This window comes from Dendropsophus ebraccatus, chromosome 6 (genome assembly GCF_027789765.1).
Source record: "Dendropsophus ebraccatus isolate aDenEbr1 chromosome 6, aDenEbr1.pat, whole genome shotgun sequence".
Classification (NCBI taxonomy): Eukaryota; Metazoa; Chordata; class Amphibia; order Anura; family Hylidae; genus Dendropsophus; species Dendropsophus ebraccatus.
The window spans coordinates 68,014,440-68,038,848 of NC_091459.1; the positions used below are offsets into that span (position 1 = coordinate 68,014,440).

The 24,409-nt window shown below is 47.5% G+C and overlaps 1 protein-coding gene across 1 annotated transcript in view; it reads left to right on the forward strand.

The window, feature by feature from the left end:
- The first annotated feature begins 8,425 nt into the window (after positions 1–8,425).
- The window catches only part of MCCC1 (methylcrotonyl-CoA carboxylase subunit 1), a 43,965-nt gene continuing 27,981 nt past the window's right edge, over positions 8,426–24,409 (forward strand). Inside the window, exons 1-6 of the mRNA XM_069975120.1 lie at positions 8,426–8,677; positions 12,752–12,795; positions 14,478–14,617; positions 15,532–15,627; positions 20,890–21,011; positions 21,090–21,237. Coding sequence (XP_069831221.1) covers positions 8,610–8,677; positions 12,752–12,795; positions 14,478–14,617; positions 15,532–15,627; positions 20,890–21,011; positions 21,090–21,237 — 618 coding nt within the window. The 5' untranslated portion in view covers positions 8,426–8,609. The remainder of the gene's footprint in view (positions 8,678–12,751; positions 12,796–14,477; positions 14,618–15,531; positions 15,628–20,889; positions 21,012–21,089; positions 21,238–24,409) is intronic.

Below are 24,409 nucleotides of genomic sequence, written 5' to 3' on the forward strand. Positions count from 1 at the left end.
TGGCTGCCTTCTCTGTGAGCGTAGATGACCTGGGAAACCAGGGAATTCCTGTGTTTAGACTCTATGGAAAGAAAAAATAATAAATGTAAATTGCAAACTTGCTTTATATCACTGTTGATTTAGGTTCTAAAAGTTGTAACAACAGTGACTCTTTAACCCCTTAAGGACCAGGCTAATTTTCCTTTTAGCATTTTTTCCTCCTTGTGTATATAAGGCCATAGCAGTTGCATTCTTACATATACGGACCCACATCAGCCCTTATTTTTTGCGTGACTAATTGTACTTCGCAATGACAGGCTGAATTTTTGCATAAAATATGCTGCGAAACCAGAAAAAAATTATATGCACGGTGAAATTGAAAATAAAAACTCAATTTTTTTTCTTTGGGAGGGCTTCGTTTTTACGCCGTGTGTCCTATGGAAAAACTGACATGTTATATATGTTCCTCAAGTTGGTACGATTAAAACGATATACAACTTGTATAACCTTTATATTAATTGATGGCTCGTAAAAAATTAAAATAAACTTTCCTTAAAATCACTCTATTCCCATGCTTATAGCGCTTTTATCCTTTGGTCTATGGGGCAGTGTGAGGTGTCACTTTTTGCGCCATGATGTGTTCTTTCTATCGGTACCTTGATTGCGCATATACGACTTTTTGATAAACTTTTTATTACAATTTTTCTGGATTTGATGCGACAAAAAATGCGCAATTTTGCACTTTGGATTTTTTTGCACTTACGCCGTTTATCGTGAGGGATCAGGAATTAAATAAATTAATATTTCGGGCAATTACGCACGCAACAATAACAAACATGTTTATTTATTTATATTTATAAAATGGGAAAACGGGGGTGATTTGGACTTTTACTAGGGGAGGGGGTTATTTATTAATAAAAACACTTTATTCTTTTTTTACATACAGTAATTAGAAGCCCCCTGGGGGACTCCTATATACACAGCACTGATCTCCCATTGAGATCAATGCTGTGTATATAACAGAGCACTGATCCATCAGATCGGTGCTCTATTATAATGGTCTGCTGCAGACCATCTACATAGATTGCCGAGATACATTCCAATGCTGAGCCCCGGCCGGCTCATTTGAACGGATCTCCCCTCCGTGATCACATTGGGGGGGGGGGGGGGGGGGGGAGATCCCTCACTAGATACCAGGGACAGGGGGCCACATACAGTATTCAAATGTAGCTGTCAGCTTTGACAGCTGCATTTGAATAGTTAATAAGCCGGCAGTGGCGGCTAATACCCGCGGTCCCTGGTTGCACATAGCAATCGGGGATCACGGGACGCAGAGAGGGCTCACCCTTAACGGCCACATGACGGGTATACCCGTCATGCGTCGTTAAGGGGTTAAGTGGCTCTCACTGGTGTCTTCTATTGGGTCCAATTCCCTCAGGATATAAGTGCAGTAGATAAAGTGGAGGCTCATCCCTCTCTCCACCCACTCAAAAAACTAGGAACAGGTTTGTACCTAACCCAACTAAAGCTTGGTTTACTTGGCGTCAGAGGCTCTGATAAGGGTCTCTATCGCACATTTGATTTAAAACTACATACATGCTGAATTTTACTGTCCCATTACGCTCCTACAAAATGTCAGATAGAAGTGGAAAACATCAATTGAGTCTGTTGGGGTCCACATAAGTCCGCTGGTGTGTTTGTCTTTGTTTGCCATGAGGGCTGCCTCACCTAATGAGGGCTGCGGGGCCGGTCTGTGCTGTGCAGCCACTGAAGCCCCTAAGCCTATGAGGCTTATAGTTAAAAGCAAACTGCTCTGACAGTGTTTAAACTGCAGGCAGTGTTCTTCCTCTGGCCACAAGCCGCTCTCTCCTCCCAGCTGTCTCTCCTGCTTCTGGCTAGAGGGGCCTGAAGACAGAGAAGATGGTGTTCTGCATGGAGGCAGGTAATAACTGTACAGAGGAGACCTACACAAGAGTACATAGAGGATACATGTATATATACACAGGAGGAGACCTACACAGGAGTACATAAAGGATACATATATTCAGGAGGAGACCTACACAGGAGTACATAAAGGATACAGTACATATCTACAGGAGGTCTATATACAGGAGTACATAGAAGGTACATATATACACAGGAGGAGGCATACACAGGAGTACACAAAGGATACATATACAGTATACAGGAGGAGATCTATATATAGGAGTACATAGAAGGTACAGTACATATATACAGGAGGAGATCTATATAAAGGAGTACATAGAAGGTACATATATACAGGAGGAGGCATACACAGGAGACATATATCCAGGAGTACATAGAGGATACATATAAGTATGTGTGTTTGTTGTTTTATTATTATTATTTTCTTACTAATGAGGGGTGCGCACATGAGGGGAGTGTTCTAAAAGGATGAACCATGGGTGAAGGATTGATAAAAACTACGATAAAATATAGAAACTTATGTTTCCAAGCATCTTGTATTGTAGTATGACGGAAGTCAAAAGCTTTCCCAGCATCTTACACTTACAATTGTGCTAATTGGTTCCCTATAAAGCACCACTCCAGCCCTTACCCTCCCCACATTAGTGCAGAGAAGGTAGATGGCAACCTGAACCTGTACTTCTTTCCAGCGGTACTGTTCTGACAGTTCAGATAACATCTCCAGCCCTTCTGGTCATTTGTGACCAGGTAATTCCTGCTGCTCTGTGTGAAGGGGCCAGAAGTTATTTTGTCAATGTAAGTCTATGGGACAGTTCTATGTCAGTGCTAAGCTGTTCCATATACTTATACAGGAAAGTGACTTCTGACTCCTTTACAGGATGCAGTAGGATTTCCCTGGTTACAATGACTGGAGGGGCTGAATGTGTTATCTGAACTGCCAGAACATTGCCGCTGGAGGAAGTACAGGTCCGGGTTGCCATCTACCTTCCTTGCACTGATGTGGGGAGCGTAATAATAGGTAAAAGCCAGAGTGGTCCATAAGGAATGGGGCCGCTATCCTGCTACTCATGGGCCAGTGCTGGGTGCTTGCCCTCCAGACAAAAATTTGTCAGCAAGCCCCTGCTGGTTCCTAATACCTGTCAATGCCATAAGAACTGTTTTGCTCAGCCAATCATTGACCACAGTCATGTCCCACCTTAGTGATTAGTAAAAATTGATCTTCTATCATCTGCAGATCGTGCTAAGTAGGCAGAGCTTCACGGCAACTGTGCCTCTTAGCCCCACCCACAATGCCACCACAGGTCCTGAGCCTCTGGCATCATCGGCACATAGGCCCTGCCCCCTTGACAGCCATTGCTATGGGCCGACCTAGAGGGGGTGGGACCTAGACCTTTAGGCCAGCCTGTTCCAATGGCCAGCGCGGGGGCAGGGCCTATGTTGCAATGATGTCACGGAGGGGTAATATTCGGGGAGGAGTTAGCGTTAGTCATTTTTTTACCAATTAACACTAAGCCCTGACTAATAATGGATCCATCTGTCAGATGGCTTACACTACTAAGCCTGTAAAGTAAATAAGCTGACAAGACACAATTGAAAAAAAAATGTTTTATTTAAAAAAAAAAAAAACACTGCCACACCCCTCGACCATTTTACATAAAAAAAAAAATACAAACAGCTGTCATCAATATAGTCCAACGAATCTGACAATCTTCTGGATACTGATATCTGAAAAACAAAAGGGGAGACAGACACACACAAAAAAGGTTGAGGCAGAAGACCCATCATTTTGACAGTTGTTCTGCTCCATACAGTATGCAGCATCTTGTCGAATGCTGCTTAAAGTCTGGCACACAAGGGGTTAAGTGAGGATGCATTGCATATACACTTAACCCTTTGGGTGGCAGACCAGACAATGTGGCCCCCAGAGGGTTAAGTGAGGATGTATTGCATCCACACTTAACCCCCTGGGGACCAGACTGATCTCACACTGTACCCATACAGCTGGGATGGGTGCAGTGCGGGGAAGGGGAAACATCAATACTCACCTCTGAAGTCTTCTGGCTCAGTAGAGACTTGTGCAATGTCATAAGACCAGTCGAAACGATAAAGGGGTTATCCAGCTCTTCAAAAACATAACCACTTTTCCCCCTTTCTTGTCTCCAGATTGGGTGGGGTTTCAAACTCAGTTCCATTGAAGTAAATGGAGCTTAACTGCAAACCACACCTCAACTGGAGACAAGAGTAGGGGGAAAAGTGGCCATGTTTTTGTAGCGCTGGATAACCCCTTTAAGTTTTTACTGCCAACAGCACATCAGGAAAGCGACCAGACTCCCACACAGAGTAATACATGCCAGTGCAGCGCACGCCAGACTGCAGCTGAAAGCAAACCCTGGAAGCAAACAGTGATCCCTGCAGCGGTCAGTGATGATTGCTGAGGCCCGACATACCCAACACCCCCCCCCCCCCCAGTGTGTGTGTGTGTGTGTGGGGGGGGGGGGGGGGGGGTCTGTATACAGGGGGAGAGGACTGGTGTGTGGGGTCTGTATACAGGGGGAGAGGACTGGTGTGTGGTCTGTATACAGGGCAGAGGACTGGCGTGTGGGGTGTCTGTATACAGGGGGAGAGGACTTGTGTGTGTGTGGGGTGTCTGTATACAGGGGAGAGGACTGGTGTGTGTGGGGTGTCTGTATACAGGGGGAGAGGACTGGTGTGGGGGGGGGTCTGTATACAGGGGGAGAGGGGACCAGTGTGTGTGTGTGTGTGGGGGGGGGGGGTCTGTATACAGGGGGAGAGGGGACCAGTGTGTGTGGGGGGGGTCTGTATACAAGGGGAGAGGGGATCAGTGTGTGGGGGGGGGTCTGTATACAAGGGGAGAGGGGACCAGTGTGTGTGGGGGGGTCTGTATACAAGGGGAGAGGGGATCAGTGTGTGTGGGGGGGTCTGTATACAAGGGGAGAGGGGATCAGTGGGGGGGGGGGTCTGTATACAAGGGGAGAGGGGACCAGTGTGTGTGTGTGGGGGGGGGGGGTCTGTATACAGGGGGAGAGGGGACCAGTGTATGTGTGTGTGTGTGTGTGGGGGGGGGGGTCTGTATACAGGGGGAGAGGGGACCAGTGTGTGTGGGGGGGTCTGTATACAAGGGGAGAGGGGACCAGTGTGTGTGGGGGGGTCTGTATACAAGGGGAGAGGGGACCAGTGTGTGTGTGTGGGAGTCTGTATACAAGGGGAGAGGGGACCAGTGTGTGTGTGTGTGTGTGGGGGGTCTGTATACAGGGGGAGAGGGGACCAGTGTGTGTGTGTGTGGGGGGGGGGGGGTCTGTATACAGGTGGAGAGGGGACCAGTGGGGGGGGGGTCTGTATACAGGGGGAGAGGGGACCAGTGTGGGGGGGGTCTGTATACAGGGGTCCTCTCCCCCTGTATACAGACCCCACACACCAGTCCTCTCCCCCTGTATACAGACCCCACACACCAGTCCTCTCCCCCTGTATACAGACCCCACACACACCAGTCCTCTCCCCCTGTATACAGACCCCACACACACCAGTTCTCTCCCCTATATACAGACCACACACACACCAGTCCTCTCCCCTGTATACAGACTCCACACACACCAGTCCTCTCCCCTGTATACAGACTCCACACACACCAGTCCTCTCCCCCTGTATACAGACCCCACACACCAGTCCTCTCCCCCTGTATACAGACCCCACACACCAGTCCTCTCCCCCAGTATACAGACCCCACACACCAGTCCTCTCCCCCAGTATACAGACCCCACACACCAGTCCTCTCCCCCAGTATACAGACCCCACACACCAGTCCTCTCCCCGTGTATACAGACCCCACACACACACACCAGTCCTCTCCCCGTGTATACAGACCCCACACACACACACCAGTCCTCTCCCCGTGTATACAGACCCCACACACACCAGTCCTCTCCCCCTGTATACAGACCCCACACACACACCAGTCCTCTCCCCTGTATACAGACCCTACACACCAGTCCTCTCCCCTGTATACAGACCCTACACACCAGTCCTCTCCCCTGTATACAGACCCTACACACCAGTCCTCTCCCCTGTATACAGACCCTACACACCAGTCATCTCCCCCTGTATACAGACCACACACACCAGTCCTCTCCCCCTGTATACAGACCCCCCACACACCATTCCTCTCCCCCTGTATACAGACCACACACACACCAGTCCTCTCCCCCTGTATACAGACCCCACACACACACCAGTTCTCTCCCCTGTATACAGACCACACACACCAGTCCTCTCCCCTGTATACAGACTCCACACACACCAGTCCTCTCCCCCTGTATACAGACCCCACACACCAGTCCTCTCCCCTGTATACAGACCCCCCCCACACACCAGTCCTCTCCCCCTGTATACAGACCCCACACACCAGTCCTCTCCCCCTGTATACAGACCCCACACACACCAGTTCTCTCCCCTGTATACAGACCACACACACCAGTCCTCTCCCCCTGTATACAGACCCCACACACACCAGTCCTCTCCCCCTGTATACAGACCACACACACCAGTCCTCTCCCCTGTATACAGACCCCCCACACACCAGTTCTCTCCCCTGTATACAGACCACACACACCAGTCCTCTCCCCTGTATACAGACCCCCCCACACACCAGTCCTCTCCCCCTGTATACAGACCCCCCCCACACCAGTCCTCTCCCCTGTATACAGACCCCCCCCACACACCAGTCCTCTCCCCCTGTATACAGACCCCCCCACACCAGTCCTCTCCCCCTGTATACAGACCCCACACACACCAGTCCTCTCCCCTGTATACAGACTCCACACACACCAGTCCTCTCCCCTGTATACAGACTCCACACACACCAGTCCTCTCCCCCTGTATACAGACCCCACACACCAGTCCTCTCACCTGTATACAGACCCTACACACACCAGTCCTCTCCCCCTGTATACAGACCCCACACACCAGTCCTCTCCCCCAGTATACAGACCCCACACACCAGTCCTCTCCCCCAGTATACAGACCCCACACACCAGTCCTCTCCCCCAGTATACAGACCCCACACACCAGTCCTCTCCCCGTGTATACAGACCCCACACACACACACCAGTCCTCTCCCCGTGTATACAGACCCCACACACACACACCAGTCCTCTCCCCGTGTATACAGACCCCACACACACCAGTCCTCTCCCCCTGTATACAGACCCCACACACACACCAGTCCTCTCCCCTGTATACAGACCCTACACACCAGTCCTCTCCCCTGTATACAGACCCTACACACCAGTCCTCTCCCCTGTATACAGACCCTACACACCAGTCCTCTCCCCTGTATACAGACCCTACACACCAGTCATCTCCCCCTGTATACAGACCACACACACCAGTCCTCTCCCCCTGTATACAGACCCCCCACACACCATTCCTCTCCCCCTGTATACAGACCACACACACACCAGTCCTCTCCCCCTGTATACAGACCCCACACACACACCAGTTCTCTCCCCTGTATACAGACCACACACACCAGTCCTCTCCCCTGTATACAGACTCCACACACACCAGTCCTCTCCCCCTGTATACAGACCCCACACACCAGTCCTCTCCCCTGTATACAGACCCCCCCACACACCAGTCCTCTCCCCTGTATACAGACCCCCCCCACACACCAGTCCTCTCCCCCTGTATACAGACCCCACACACCAGTCCTCTCCCCCTGTATACAGACTCCACACACCAGTCCTCTCCCCCTGTATACAGACCCCACACACCAGTCCTCTCCCCCTGTATACAGACCCCACACACACCAGTTCTCTCCCCTGTATACAGACCACACACACCAGTCCTCTCCCCCTGTATACAGACCCCACACACACCAGTCCTCTCCCCCTGTATACAGACCACACACACCAGTCCTCTCCCCTGTATACAGACCCCCCACACACCAGTTCTCTCCCCTGTATACAGACCACACACACCAGTCCTCTCCCCTGTATACAGACCCCCCCACACACCAGTCCTCTCCCCCTGTATACAGACCCCCCCACACCAGTCCTCTCCCCTGTATACAGACCCCCCCCACACACCAGTCCTCTCCCCCTGTATACAGACCCCCCCCACACCAGTCCTCTCCCCCTGTATACAGACCCCACACACACCAGTCCTCTCCCCTGTATACAGACCCCCCCACACACCAGTCCTCTCCCCCTGTATACAGACCCCCCCCACACCAGTCCTCTCCCCTGTATACAGACCCCCCCCACACACCAGTCCTCTCCCCCTGTATACAGACCCCCCCCACACCAGTCCTCTCCCCCTGTATACAGACCCCACACACACCAGTCCTCTCCCCCTGTATTCCCTCCATGTTACTGTGGATATTGCAGCTTTCCTCCCTCTGTTTCTGCACAGTGAATGGTGCAGCAGCTCACTGCTTCCTACTTCCGGTCGAGGCCCCGCCCCTCCAGGTGACATCACACCTCAAAGGAGAGGATACACTCTAGCATCTACCATAAAGTTTGGGTTGTGAAAAATACATAAAGCCGCTGTTAGTACAGCTGATCACTCCGGCGTCCCGTCTGCCACAAAAACCTCCTTTGTTATCGCGTCAGGTGTCCGCACGGGGCGTGTCAGACGCGTCACTGGGCTGTCAGTCAGACACCAACATGGCGGCCACCTTGGTGTTTCTCAGCAGAAGACGCTGTCCGGTCCTTCCAGCCGTACTACATTCCCGGTGGGTTATTCACTGCTGCGGCGCAACTTCGGTTCCTTACAGCTGTAATCTGATGCACCGCATAGTTATTGCTCGGCTTATGTCTGTATAGACGTACATACACGTCTGCTGTACACTGCCCTCATAGGTGACACCACATCACTGAACCTAATGGACAGAGAACCTGTCATTAGCAGCGGGCCAGGTTACTGACTGACTTCACAATCCTTAGAGAGATGACTGCTGGCACCTGATTGGTTGTCAGGGACGACGCCTTCCCTTCCCCTTTGTATGGTTCCCTCCTGTCAGTGTACAGTCTCGTGTGTTGCCCCCCTAGTTATGATGCGAATATGAAGACTACAGAAAAGACGCCCCATGTGAATACACCCTTATGTGTCCTTCCTTTATGCTCAGTCACTGCAATACACACGCAATCTTCGGTCAGAAAAGCAATAATACATTTATTCAGTTCATCCTCTTAAGGTTTTTTTAAATAGATTTATTGTTGACTAGGCGTTCTCCACACTTGCCTAGTTAGCAGTTTTCACCCCCTTTTTTTAACCCCTTAAAGGAATCCCTGGTTTAGCACCACCTTCCTTGTGCCAAAACAGAGACAAGCTCTGTAAGGGTACAAACACACACACCGTATACGCAGCAAATACGCAGCAGGTTAGATATAAATAACTGAACACAGCATCAAATCTGCTGCGTATTTGCTACGTATCTGCTGCGTATACGGTGTGTGTGTGTTTGTACCCTTAGGGTACAAACCCACTTGCTGGATCCGCAGTGAGTCCCCTTGCTGCGTATTTGCAGCGAGACTCGCTGCGGATCCGGCCCCTATTCTTTCAATGGAAGACAAAATCGCAGCATGGATGTACATCCCTGCTGCGATTTTGTCTGCAGCCCGCCCCATTAACCCCCTGGCCGCCAGACATCAGGGCTCCCGGTGTCTTCACTGCCCGCCCGGCCAATCAGTGCGCTGCGGCGGGTAGCGCACTGATTGGCCGGGTGGGACGTGCCGGGAGCCACCGAAGCAAGCAGGAGCCGGGATCAGGTAATGTATATCCTGCCCGCCCCGATCGCCCACAGCCCCCGGCCGCAAGATCGCCCCCCGGCCCCACGATCGCCCCGCAGGCCCCAGCCGCACGATCGGGCGGTCGGGGGCTGCAGGGGGGCGGGCAGGATATACATTACCTGATCCCAGCTCCTGCTTGCTTCGGCGGCTCCCGGCACGTCCCGCCCGGCCAATCAGTGCGTTGCCCCGCCGCAGCGCACTGATTGGGCGGGCCGTGAAGACACCGGGAGCCCCGAAACAAGCAGGAACGGGGACCTGGTAATGTATAATGTTTGGCGGCCGGGGGGTTAATGGGGCAGGCTGCAGACAAAATCGCAGCAGGAATGTACATCCCTGCTGCGATTTTGTCTTCCATTGAAAGAATAGGGTCCGGATCCGCAGCGAGTCTCGCTGCAAATACGCAGCAAGGGGACTCGCTGCGGATCCGGCAAGTGTGTTTGTAGCCTTAAGGTACAAACACACACACACCGTATACGCAGCAGATCTGCAGCAGATTTGATGCTGTGTTCAGTTATTTAGATCTAATCTGCTGCGTATCGCAGCAGTAAATACGCTGCGTATACGGTGTGTGTTTGTACCCTGAGGGTACAAACACACACGGCATATACGCTGCGTATTTACGCAGATACGCAGCAGATTAGATCTAAATAACTGAACACAGCATCAAATCTGCACCACCAAATCTGCTGCGTATCTGCTGTGTGTGTTTGCACCCTTAGGCTATGTTTACACTATGTATATTTAAGGCTGTATTTGGTCCTCATCTCAGGTCCTCATAGCAACCAAAACCAGGAGTGGATTGAAAACACAGAAAGGCTCTGTCCACACAATGTTGAAATTGAGTGGATGGCGGCCATATAACAGTAAATAACTTCCATTATTTTAATATAACAGCCGTTGTTTTAAAATAACAGCACATATTTGCCATTAAATGACGGCCATCCACTCAATTACAACATTATGTGAACGGAGCCTTTCTGTGTTTTCAATCCACTCCTTGTTTTGGTTGCTATACAGCCTCAAACATACAGCCTCAAATATACGTAGTGTGAACATAGCCTTAGGGTATAAACACACACACCGTATACGCAGCATATTTACTGCTGCGATACGCAACAAATACGCAGCAGATTAGATCTAAATAACTGAACACAGCATCAAATCTGCACCACCAAATCTGCTACAGATCTGCTGCGTATCTGCTGCATATACGGTGTGTGTATTTGTACCCTTAGGGTACAAACACACACCGTATACGCAGCGTATTTACTGCTGCGATACGCAGCAGATTAGATCTAAATAACTGAACACACCATCAAGTCTTCACCATCAAATCTGCTGCAGATCTGCTGCGTATCTGCTGCATATACGGTGTGTGTGTTTGTACCCTTAGGGTACAAACTCACACAGCGTATACACAGCAGATACGCAACAAATACGCAGCAGATTTGTTGGTACAGATTTGATGCTGTGTTCAGTCATTTAGATCTAATCTGCTGCGTATTTGCTGCGTATTTGTTGCGTATTTGCTGCGTATCGCAGCAGTAAATACGCTGCATATACGGTGTGTGTGTTTGTACCCTTAGGGTATAAACACACACACCGTATACGCAGCATATTTACTGCTTGCGATACGCAGCAAATAAGCAACAAATACGCAGCAGATTAGATCTAAATAACTGAACACAGCATCAAATCTGCCCCGTCAAATCTGCCCCATCAAATCTGCTGCGTATTTGCTGCGTATCTGCTGCGTATACGGTGTGTGGGTTTGTACCCTAAGAGTGGACTAGAGGTGGTCCGTGTATTAAGGCCAGTTCACATAGAGGAAAAATTGGCGCAAATCCATCAATTGATGTCAATTCTTTGAGTGGAGAGTGGGAGAAGCAGAGGCCCCGTAGCCGTCCCATTGAAACAGACGGCAGTCGGGATTCCTCGCAGGAGACCTCTGCTGCGGAATTTTGCTGATTTTACTCTGTGTGAACTGGCCCTTAGAAGTAGGGATGAGGGAATTTACAGTAATAATGAAGCAAAATGCTCATTATCTCTGCAATCCGCTCATCAGCCTTTTAACTGACTGCCGCTGCATGCCGCTCCTCCCTGGGTGCTGGGAAAAGCTGCATCCAGTCCTGGGAACCTTCCTTCATATTAGGGCCTGGTCGCACTGAGTAATTCTAGTGGAATTTCAAGTGGAGCTTGCGCCACAGACTCCACTTAAATTCTGCCTGTCCTATTCATCGAATAAGATGCCTCGTCAATTCTTTGAGCGGAGAGCAGAGGCACACAAAATATGACATTGAGACAGTAAGGCAGGCAGAATTTCAAGTGGGTTCCGCACAGAATTTTTACTTATTTTGCTCAGTGTGAATGGGGCCCTTAGTGAGCAATGCACGTGCCGATTCTAGACAGAAGGGCAGATTGGCTTTGGAAGAAAGACGATTTGGCCAGGAGCCTTTGTGGGTCAACCACATTTTTGTATATGCTAAAAAAAAAAGTGGATATATTTCAGTACTTTTTTTTTTTTTTTAATAATGTAAGTCAATAGGATTCTGCAGTATGGCATGCAATAATATTTGTTCTTGCCCTTCTTTTAATTTTATATTTACATATTCACAGATGTAAAGCTGGGTTCACACTGTATTTTTGTTTCCACATAACATGTACGTTATGGTTAAAAAAGGATGACGCTGTATGCTATACTGCTGAATCTGTCTCCCATTGACTTAGTTTGTTTTTTTTTAAGTACACAAAAATACGATTGTCTATTATTTTTTTGTATGTGAAAATTAAACGTACTGAAATGGTGAAACTGCCACAAATGCCCAAATTACCAGTACAACACATTCCGAATGGGGCAATATTCCATCTTATAGACTGACTTGGCTTGTCGTTCAGCTCAGTATCCTGGGCTGCCCCTTTGATAATGCCTTTTTTATTTTTCACAATAAATATATATTTATATACTGACCCTTTAGTACGTGATCTTACTGACTTGTATCTGTTTTCACCTTTTCTAGGACTCGGAAATGTAGCTCTATTTCCCTAAGATATGCATCTGTAGGTACGCTATGCTTCGGTCTTTGATCACTATTTGTAGATGTAAGCATTATTGTATAAACTGATGGTTAGAGATGAGCGAATTAACAGTAAGTGAAGCACTTTGTTATCTCTGCAATCCGCTCATCAGCCTGCTGCCATTTAACTCACTGCTGCTCCTTCTACGTTGCTGGAAAAAAGCTGGATCCAGTCCTGGGAAACTGGGAGAAGTTTCCCAGGACTGGAGCTAGCTTTTTCCAGGGGAGGAGCAGCAGTCAGTTAAATGGATGCAGGCTGGAGAGTGAATTGTAGAGATAACAAAGCATTTGACTTCGTTATTACTGTAAATTCGCTCATCTCTACTGATGGTAGGAGTCAGTAGTCATATAAACATTATATACCTTCAAAATTCACATTCTAATAACAGAGTTGACTTACTATAGTTATAATATTCCAGTACAGAAAAATTACTTTTTAGCATGTTAATTAAGATTTTTTTTTACTCAAAGTGAAGCTAACAGGAGGTCAGAAGTCTCTAACCTGCGGTTATGTTCCCATAGCTCACAGCGCCCTGAGAATAATAGAAGGGAAATCTTGAGTTTTGAGTTTCATATTCAAATGAGGTGGTTTGGTGTACTGGGGGTGGGCCTACCACCTTCAGTGGATTATTCCACCCCTCCTAATAAATATTGAAGTCGCACTCTACAGTGACGTCACTCTGGCATTCATCACTGCAGAGCACCAGATGCATTTTCATTAGGAGGGGTGGGCCCACCAGGACGGATCAGTGCATTGAGAGTGGTAGTCCCACACAGAATGCACCAAACTGCCTAGTTTGCATCTGGGGGAAAAAAAAACCCTCAAGATTTCCTAAAAATGGCACTGAGGATCAAGGTCAGAAAAAGACCTTCATTCCTAGCACCATGTTTACTATGGGAACAGCACGTCGGGTTTGAGACTTTAACCTGCTGTTAGTTTCCTTTTAATTCTATTTTATGAACCGTTACAAAGAAATACTGACGCTCAGCTTAAAGTGAATCATCATCAGGTACATCACTTTTTCAATTTATTTTTTTATTTACCTCAGCCACTCGGCGCCAACACGGGGAACCCAGTGATACGGCCCTTTTTTGAAACGCCACCTGGTTCCTGCACCCCCCCACAGTGTGATTGTATCCTCTCCCCTCTGTGATGTGGCTCCATTGATTCCAATGGAGCATTATCACAAAGGGGAGGAAGTTTTGTCACACTGGGGGGGTGGCAGGCCTGCCCACAGTACTCCAAGCCGAGCTAGTGCTCTGGAAAAGACAGACGTCAAGAGCAGGGACAGTGTGGCATTTAAAAAAAAGAAAAAAAAAAAGGATTGGGCCATTGCTATCCCTGCGTCGGGGCTGAGCAGCTAAGGTAAAAAAAAACCACAAAGTACCTGATGGTTTGCTTTAAGTAGAATTCTCACTGGTCTTGTGATACACTGCAGAGTATTTCACTGCTGATAAAACTGTAACAAATGGGGGTAATTTACCAAGGTTTGGGCCTTTTTTTATGCCAGTTTTCTGGTGTAAGCCTTTACAATTCCCCCACACTTCAGATTACATAACATCTTGCACAGGGGAAACATGTATAGATCATGATATCTGCCAAGCTAAACTCTACCGCTTCATTTACAGCTAGGCAGCCTATCACTATTCACTGTGTTTTGTTTATTAGGAAGAAGTAAGATTGAGAAGGTGCTGATCGCAAACAGAGGAGAGATTGCCTGCAGAGTGATGCGGACGGCTAAGAAGATGGGCGTACAATCTGTAGCTGTTTATAGTGAGGCAGACAGGGATTCCATGCATGTATCATTGGTAATGTATTTTAATGTTAAATGAACACTAGCATTATTCCATCTATCCTGCACTGTTCTTTAGTTAAGATATAGTCTAGTTATTTATCAGCACTGCTATGCTTAGACACACAACATGGGGTCCCAAGCCACTGGTTGCATATATTTAGAGTATATAGACATCTTTAGGCATAGTCATAGATGTCCATGAATATGACACAGTTTCTGCTTTTCCACCTATTTCTTTCTATAAGACTTTGGAGTGTCAGACAGCGTAAAAAATATCAAAAGTAGCACATTTTTGTATGCTATAAAACTGGCATATAGTGATTGTAAATTCTTGCCATAGTTTGTATGGCTTCCTACTACTAAGAAGCACAGATTCTAGATGCTGATACAAAGCTCCATAGGTACACATTTATTTTAGCATTACTTCTTCTTAATGCTAAATTCACACTGGACGTATATGCAGCGGATAACCTCTCCTGTCAGTGTCAATGTGATAACATACTTGCAGAGGGATTGTCATCCCGATGCAAGTATGTACGTCCCGCCTCCATTAACCCCCTGTCGCCGGGAAGATACTTTACCTGCTCCACGATCTGGCCGCATTCGCAGCAGGATGGCAATCCCACTGCGAGTATGTAATCACATTGAGAGGAGAGGTACCCGCAGCTGATTTTGCTGTGAACTTGCAGTGTGAAATTCGCTGCTGATACGTCCAGTGTGAATCTAGCCTATTTCAAGTCTGAGTATAACAGTGTTTTCACCTGTTGCATTTGTATAGCTTCATGAAGCCTGGAATGCCTGGATTTGTCTGCTGTTAGGACCACAAGGAGCTTACAGCAGAATAAACCAAAGGCACATTTCTATGGCGTATACTTCTCTAGAATATCTAACTGAATTATTGATTTCTTTTATGATTTACTTTTTCAGGCGGATGAAGCATATCTTATTGGACCAGCTGCTTCTCAACAAAGTTACCTTGCTATGGACAAAATAATACAAGTAGCTAAAAGTTCGGGTGCTCAGGTAATGCAATGTAAGAGTATACTGTAAGGATGGCTTGCCATGGGCCAGTAGGCACCAGTAACAACAGTATGCCGAAACCACATGCATTTTACAGTTTATTACTTATTTTTTCATGAGATTTTTTTTTGTCCTCAAAGTAATTGGAGGTGAAAAACTTTTTTTTTACACGTATTATCTGTAATACTGTGTGGGCAAAAAGGACACCAACAATGGAGTAATTTGCTGTAAAATGGTGTGTTTGATGTGCAGTTGTGGGAGGGCCACCGATACATACATCTTATTAGAATACACCCTTTTGATTAACATGTAATACTGTACCCAGGTAACCTTATTGTCACTTACTTTATATTACCTTAACTCATTGATTATTACAGCTGTTGGGAAACTACAACAGCCAGCATACCTAGTCTTTGGCTATCAGGGCCTGCTAGGAGTTCGGCTACATTCTTACCTCAAATACACACTACGTATAATTCAGTCAGTATTGTGGTCCTTATATTGCAACCAAAACCAGGAGTAGATTGAAAACACAGAAAGGCTCTGTTCACACAATGTTGAAATTGAGTGGATGGCCGCCATTTAATGGCAAATATTTGCTGTTATTTTAAAACAACGGCTATTATATTGAAATAATGGCAGTTATTTACTGTTATATGGCGGCCATCCACTCAATTTCAACATTGTGTGAACAGAGCTTTTCTGTGTTTTCAATCCACTCCTGGTTTTGGTTGCAAAATGAGGACCACAATACTGACTTAAATATACGTAGTGTGAACCCAGCCTGAGGCTGCATTTCCACGTTCCGTGATCCTAACGGATCACGGACGTGGAATGCATGTACCGGAGTCCCCCCGCGCCCGGACAGCATCTGTAATTAGATGCTGGGAGCGGGGGAGACTGTATTCAACAGCGCGGCACTTATGAATACAGTCTCCCCCGCTCCCAGCATCTAATTACAGATGCTGTCAGGGTGCGGGGGGACTCCGGTACATGCATTCCACGTCCGTGATCCTAACGGATCACGGAACGTGGGAATGCAGCCTTAGGCCAGTTTCACACAGAACGGAATTGCAGCGGATTTCACACTTGCAAGCTCGCAGCTAAATCTGCTGCAATTCCCAACACTGTCAGTTTCAATAGTGTACATACTCGCAGCAGAATTTTGATCCCGCTGCAAGTATGTGAACACCGCCCCGCTTAACCCGCTGCAGCCTGGTGAATACATTACTGGTCCGCGCTCCGTCTTGCTTCTAGGACTCCTGGCATCCTGACGTCCCGCTTAGCCAATCAGTGCGCTGTCCCGCTGCAACCACTGATTGGCTGAGCGGGATGTGGGTGCCATAGAAGCAAGCCGGAGCGTGGACCTGTAATGAATTCAATGGGCTGTTAAGGGGGCGGCGTTTACATACTCTCAGGGAGATGAAAATTCTGCTGCGATTACAAAACTGACAGTTATGGGAATTGCAGCAGATTTCGCTGCAAACTTGCAAGTGTGAAACCCGCTGCAATTCCGTTCTAAGTGAAAAATGACCTTACATTCCGTGCAGGGGCGTAGCTAATGTCTCCTAGGCCCTGGTGCAAGAGGTCAACTTAGCCCCCCCCCTTCCTCGACCAAGCAATGCTATTTGTGTATATACTCAAGACTGATATTACCAATAATACCAGTATATAGGAAATATTGTAATATTGTCACCATACATATTACCGCCATACTGTCACTAACCAAACCCTGAATACTGAGACCAATATTGCCAATAATACCAGTACACAAGGGGGAAATATAACCATTACACCACAACTACTACCATCACCTCCATATTGTTACTGGCCAAATCCAGTATACTAAATCCAATAAAACACAGTACCAGATTACAAGTAACAAATAATACCACCACATACTGACTAACCACCACTGCTACTGAATGATCCAATGTACACAGTTCACTATCAACTCATCCAGTCATATAGAGGTGGATGCAGCTACACACAGGTTCTCTACTCCATATGCATCACAGTGCAGATATATTTAGTGACTCACAGGGGACGTCTTCTCTGATCGGAGTTCTTCCCTTTTCATCTTCATCTGTCCTGGGCCGTCATGAAAACTTCTCCGAGCCAAGAATCCACAGAATCTGCCAGACAGACATATTAGACTCCTCACTCCGGCACCATCCTTATCTCTATACACACTGCACATCTGTATTGGCCCCTTTACACCCTCATTTAGTGGGTAGGCTGACTCTATGTCAGTATATGCCCCCTCTGTGTGGTCCACTATAGTACATGCCCTATTACATACACCCCCGTGTAGTCCCCCTTATAGATGCCCCCCTGTGTTGTCACCCAGATAGATGGCCCACCATGTTATCCCCCTTATAGATGGCCCCCATGTTATCACCCTTATAGATGCCCCCCCCATGTTATCCCCCTTATAGATGTTCCCCATGTATCCCCTTTATAGATAAGTCCCCCTTATAGATGCCCCACCCTGTATCCACCTTATAAATGGTCCCCCCCCTGTATCCCCTTATAGATGGTCCCCCATGTATCCCCCTTATAGATGGTCCCCCCCTGTATCCCCCTTATAGATGGTCTCCCCTTATAGATGGTCCCCCCATGTATCCCCCTTATAGATGTTCCCCTTCCTGTATCCCCCTTATAGATGGTCTCTCCCCCCTGTATCCCCCTTATAGATGCCCCCCCCATGTATCCACCTTATAGATGATGCCCCCCCCACACACTCACCTGACAACACAACACAACTCACCTGACAACTCGCTCCCCCGCTGTGTCTCTCTCTTCCTGTCCTCCGGTCTGGCTGTCATCTGACGCGGCTCTGTCCGCTCTTGTCCCCGGCAGCACATACATCAGTGATCTCTGTGCGCGCCGGGGATGTTACTTCCGGCACGGGGGCGCTTATTATCGACACACCCTGCGCTGGAAGTACTTCCCTCGCGTGCACAGAGATCACTGTATGTGCTGCCGGGGACGGGAGCGGGCAGAGACTGGAGCCGTGCGTCAGCCGGGGGCCCGTCCCAGCCTCCCTCTTGTGATCACAAGCAAAACTGCTTGCGGTCACAAGGGGGAATGGGAGGGGGGGTAGCGGCCCGGTTGCGGCGGCGACTGGGGTCACTACGCCACTGATTCCGTGTATGGTCTGTATATATGGACAGTGTGCTACGGAACGGACTTCATAATTCATTATGATGCCATGAGCTCTGATGCTGTTTAAATCTCCATGCTACTGTACTGATCTAGCTGTGTTAGTACAATAGCGCAGATTTAATTCTTTTGCAGCTCACATCATCACTATGAACAGGGCCGGCCTTAGGGGTGTGCGAGCAGTGCAGCCGCACAGGGCGCTGTGCACTCCCGGCAGGAAGGGGGCGCCACCTGCATCCCCCTGAGGCCATATATCCGTCCCCTGCCTCTGCACAGCAGCCGAGGAAGCTCTTCTCCCCGGACATGTGACTGCAGCCTGGCCCCCATCCCCCGCCCCCCACAGCGTCTCCCAGCTCACAGAGGCCCATAACCCCGCCCCCTCCCCCGACGGAGACACCAGCAGTGTGATCCTCGGCTCTACCTGCTTCTCCTCATGGGCAGAGACATCCTCCACTACTGCAGTGTGACTGTGAGTATATCTATCTCTGTCTGTGTGTGTTAGTGGAGTTTGTGTGTGCTCTGTGTGTGTTAGTGCTCTGTGTGGTAGGACAACATCTCCCAGCATGCCCCTGTGTGGTAGGACAACATCTCCCAGCATGCCCCTGTGTGGTAGGACAACAACTCCCAGCATACTCCTATGTGGCTCTCTGTGGTGAGACAACAACTCCCAGCATACTCCTATGTGGCTCTGTGTGGTAGGACAACAACTCCCAGCATACTCCTGTGTGGCTCTGTGTGGTAGGACAACTCCCAGCATACTCCTATGTGGCTCTGTGTGGTAGGACAACAACTCCCAGTATACTCCTGTGTGGCTCTGTGTGGTAGGACAACAACTCCCAGCATACTCCTATGTGGCTCTGTGTGGTAGGAGAACAACTCCCAGCATACTCCTGTGTGGCTCTGTGTGGTGGGACAACAACTCCCAGCATACTCCTGTGTGGCTCTGTGTGGTGGGACAACAACTCCCAGCATACTCCTGTGTGGCTCTGTGTGGTAGGACAACAACTCCCAGCATACTCTTATGTGGCTCTGTGTGGTAGGACAACAACTCCCAGCATACTCCTATGTGGCTCTGTGTGGTAGGACAACAACTCCCAGCATACTCCTGTGTGGCTCTGTGTGGTAGGACAACAACTCCCAGCATACTCCTATGTGGCTCTGTGTGGTAGGACAACAACTCCCAGCATACTCCTGTGTGGCTCTGAGTGGTAGGACATCTCCCAGCATGCCCCTGTGTGGTAGGACAACAACTCCCAGCATACTCCTATGTGGCTCTGTGTGGTGGGACAACAACTCCCAGCATACTCCTGTGTGGCTCTGTGTGGTGGGACAACAACTCCCAGCATACTCCTATGTGGCTCTGTGGTGGGACAACAACTCCCAGCATACTCCTATGTGGCTCTCTGTGGTGGGACAACAACTCCCAGCATGCCCCTGTGTGGTAGGACAACAACTCCCAGCATGCTCCTGTGTGGCTCTGTGTGGTAGGACAACAACTCCCAGCATGCTCCTGTGTGGCTCTGTGTGGTAGGAGAACAACAACTCCCAGTGGTGGGTATGTGTGGTGTGTATGTGTATATGTGACTGTATGTGTGTCTGTGTTTGCAGGATATATATACTGTGTGTCTGTGTAAGCAGTATATACACTGTGGGAGAGGTTCATCAAACATGGTGTAAAGTGAAACTGGCTCAGTTGTCCCTAGCAACCAAAGAGTCTGTGAGGAATGAGAGGAGGAATCTGATTGGTTGCTAGGGGCAACTGAGCCAGTTTCACTTTACACCATGTCTGCTGAATCTCCCCCGTGTGTCTGTATGTGTATATGTGACTGTATCTGTCTGTGTAAGCAGTATATACAGTGTGTGTCTCCAAGAGATAGGCTTGGGATGGGCTACAATCAGCCAGGGGGGGGGGGGGGGGGCGCCAAAAGAGTATTCTGCACAGGGCGCCATCTACCCTAAGGCCGGCCCTGACTATGAATGATGATGCCAGGAGTTATGAAGTCCATATTCCACCTGAGAATAAGGGCCTCGTTGTAGTTTTACAAAGGCAGATATTTTGCTTTAGTAATGTTTTTTTTTTTATCTCATGTTTAATGATAGGCTGTACATCCAGGTTATGGTTTCCTGTCAGAAAATACAGAATTTGCTGAACTATGTAAGAAAGAGAATATAATATTTATAGGACCTCCATCTTCTGCTATCCGAGATATGGGGATTAAGAGGTAATATTCTGGCTCTGCAAATACTTCTAATAGAAGAGGAACATGAAAAACATCTTTTACATCATCTTTTTCTTTCAGCACATCAAAGTCAATCATGTCAGCTGCTGGTGTACCTATCATAGAAGGCTATCATGGGGAAGACCAGTCTGACCAGCACCTTAAAGAACAAGCTGGAAGGATAGGTTATCCTGTAATGATTAAAGCTGTCCGTGGAGGCGGTGGTAAGGTGAGTTGCTATTTTAGTAGTTTTTCCTATTCCTATTAACAGAATTAAAGGTGGTACTCCGGAGATTTTTGTCTTTTAATACATTGCTTTTAAAAAGTGATATTACTTTGTAATAAAACTTCATTAAAGTGTATCATTTTCTTTATTTATATGTCACTTTACATTAAGTGGCAGCAGTAAGGGGTCATACACATTTTTGTGGCATAATAAGAAATTGCTACACTTCTCTGTCTGTTGTAATCGATGTAAAGCTGTTGAATAATGGAAGAAAATGTCTGTATAAACAATCTAGCAATTGTTCCCTGTGTGCAGTTCTTTGCACCATCTACAAGCGTAGACGCTGCACATTTGATATATACCTGTATAAAACTTGTCTGTGTCTTCTTTCTGCTCTAAAATTAATTAATTTCATTGGTGGCCAGTGTCACCTAGGCAGGGCTTCACAGCAGTTGGGCACTCTACCCAGCTGAGAGATGGGGCCTAACTGCAGCAAAGCCCTGCCTGGGTGACATTGTTAATCGATAAAATGAAGCAGTACCAAGGGGGTGATGGTATCAATTTAAACCCTTCTGCACCAGAGTACACGTGCTGCGGGTGTGGGGGGGGGGGGGGCGCGACCCTGCTCTGAACTGCAGCGCTCCCAGCTGCTGTTAGTAGCCGGGGACCGTGGCTATTAGCAGGCATGGTCTGATCGCTGCACCTGCTAGTTAGCCATTGAAATACAGCTGTCAAAACAGACAGCTGCATATAAATGGCTCTAAATAGCCTTCCCTGTTCTCTAGTGGGGGGATCACCCCCGAAACGCAATCGTGAAGGGGCGATTCCTTTCTCTTACACAGCCGGGCCCCAGCTCGGTAATCTATAGATCTGGGCTGCAACAGCCCAGGGTAATACAGCATTGATCTAATCGATCAGTGCTGTATTAAGTATACTGCACTGATCTGTATGAGAGGTCAGTGCAGTAATAGTAAGTCCCCCAGGGGGACTAAAAGTTGAAGTATAATAAGAAAAAAAAAATGTATTAATAAAAAATCCCCTACCCTAATAAAATTTAAATCACCCCCTTTTCCCATTTTATAAATAGAAATAAAACATATTTGGTATTGCCGTGTGCGTAATCACCCAAACTATTAACCCCTTTAAGACTAAGCCTATTTGGGCCTTAATGACCAGGCTCATTTTTCAAAATCTGACCTGTCTCACTTTATGCGCTCATAGCTCAGTGATGCTTTAACGTATGCTAGCGATTCTGAGATTGTTTTTTCGTCACATATGGCACTTTATATTAGTGGCAAAATTTGGTCACTACTTTGTGTGTTTTTTGTGAAAAACATCAAAATATCATGAAAAATTTTAAAAATTAGCATTTTATGAACTTTGAAATTCTCTGCTTCTAAAAAAAGAAAGTCGTAGCACATAAATTAGTTACTAAGTCACATTACCAATATGTCCTCTTTATTCTGGCTTCATTTCATGAACATATTTTACTTTTTTAGGGTGTTACGGGGCTTAGAAATTTATCAGCAAATTACCACATTTTCGTGAAAGTTTCCAAAACTGATTTTTTTTAGGGACCAGTTCTTTTTTTTAAGTTGATTTAGGAGGCTTGTATACTGGAAACCCCCATAAGTGACCCCATTTTGGAAACTACACACCTTAAAGAATTAATCTAGGGGTATAATGAGCATTTTAACCCTACAGGGGCTGGAGCAAAGTATTCACCATTAGGCCATAAAAAAATGGAAAATTAAAATTTTCCAATAATATATACATTTAGATTAAAGTTTCTCATTTTAAAAAGGAACATGATAGAAAAAGCACCCCAAAATTTGTAACGCAGGTTCTCATGAGTACAACTGTACCCCATATGTGGGCATAAACTACTGCATGGGCACACAGCGGGGCTCAGAAGGAAGGGAGCGCCAATTAGCTTTTTCAATGCAGATTTTGCTGTAGAAGTTTCTGAGCGCCAGGTGCGTTTGCAGAGCCCCTGCAGTGCCAGCGGAGTAAAATCTCCCCATAAGTCACCCCATTTTGGAAAGTGCACCCCTCAGAGAATTTATCTTGGGGTGTAATGACCATTTTGACCCCATAGGTATTAGAGGAAAGTATTCAAAAGTAGACAGTAAAAATAAAAAACACGAATTTTTCCAATAATATGTTCATTTAGTTTGAAATTTCTCAATTTCACGAGAAACGAGAAAAAAATTACCCCAAAATTTATAACGCAGGTTCTCCTGAGTAGAACGGTACATCATATGTGGGTATAAACCACTGTATGGGCACACAGCAGGGCTCAGAAGAGAAGGAGCGCCAATTAGCTTTTTCAATGCAGATTTTGAAGAGGTTTCTGAGAGCCAGGTGCGTTTGCAGAGCCCCTGTAGTGCCAGCGGAGTGAACACCCCCCCCCCATAAGACACCCCATTTTGGAAAGTGCACCCCTCAAAGAATTCATCTTGGGGTAGGATGAGCATTTTTACCCCACAGGTATTGGAGGAAAGTATTCAAAATTGGCCAGTAAAAATGAAAAACTTGAATTTTTCCAATAATATGTTCATTTAGTTTGAAATTTTTAAATTTCACAAGGAACAGGAGAAAAAATGTACCCCGAAATCTGTAACGCAGGTTCTCCTGAGTACAACGGTACCCCATATGTGGGCATAAACCACTGTATGGGCACACAGCGGGGCTCAGAAGGGAAGGAGCGCCAATTTGCTGGAGCAAAACCGCAGCTAGTAATAGTTATTAGAATAGCGCAGTTACTAAAATACAATAAAGAAAATGAGATTACAGGTAAGGTGGGGTGGTTACGGACAGTCTGGGGTGGTTCCGGGTAATCTGGAGGTGGTTACGGGCAACCTGGGGTGGTTCCGGGTAATCTGGAGGTGGTTACGGGCAACCTGGGGTGGTAACGGGTAATCTGGGGTGGATACGGACAACCTGGGGTGGATACGGTGAACATGGGGTGGTTACGGGTAATCTGGGGTGGATACGGACAACCTGGGGTGGTTACGGTGAACATGGGGTGGTCACAGGCAACCTGGGGTGGTTACGGGCAACGTGGCGTGCATACGGACAACCTGCTGTGGTTACAGACAACCTGCTGTGGTTACAGACAATCTGGGGTGGATATGGTCAACATGGGGTGGTCACAGGCAACCTGGGGTGGTTA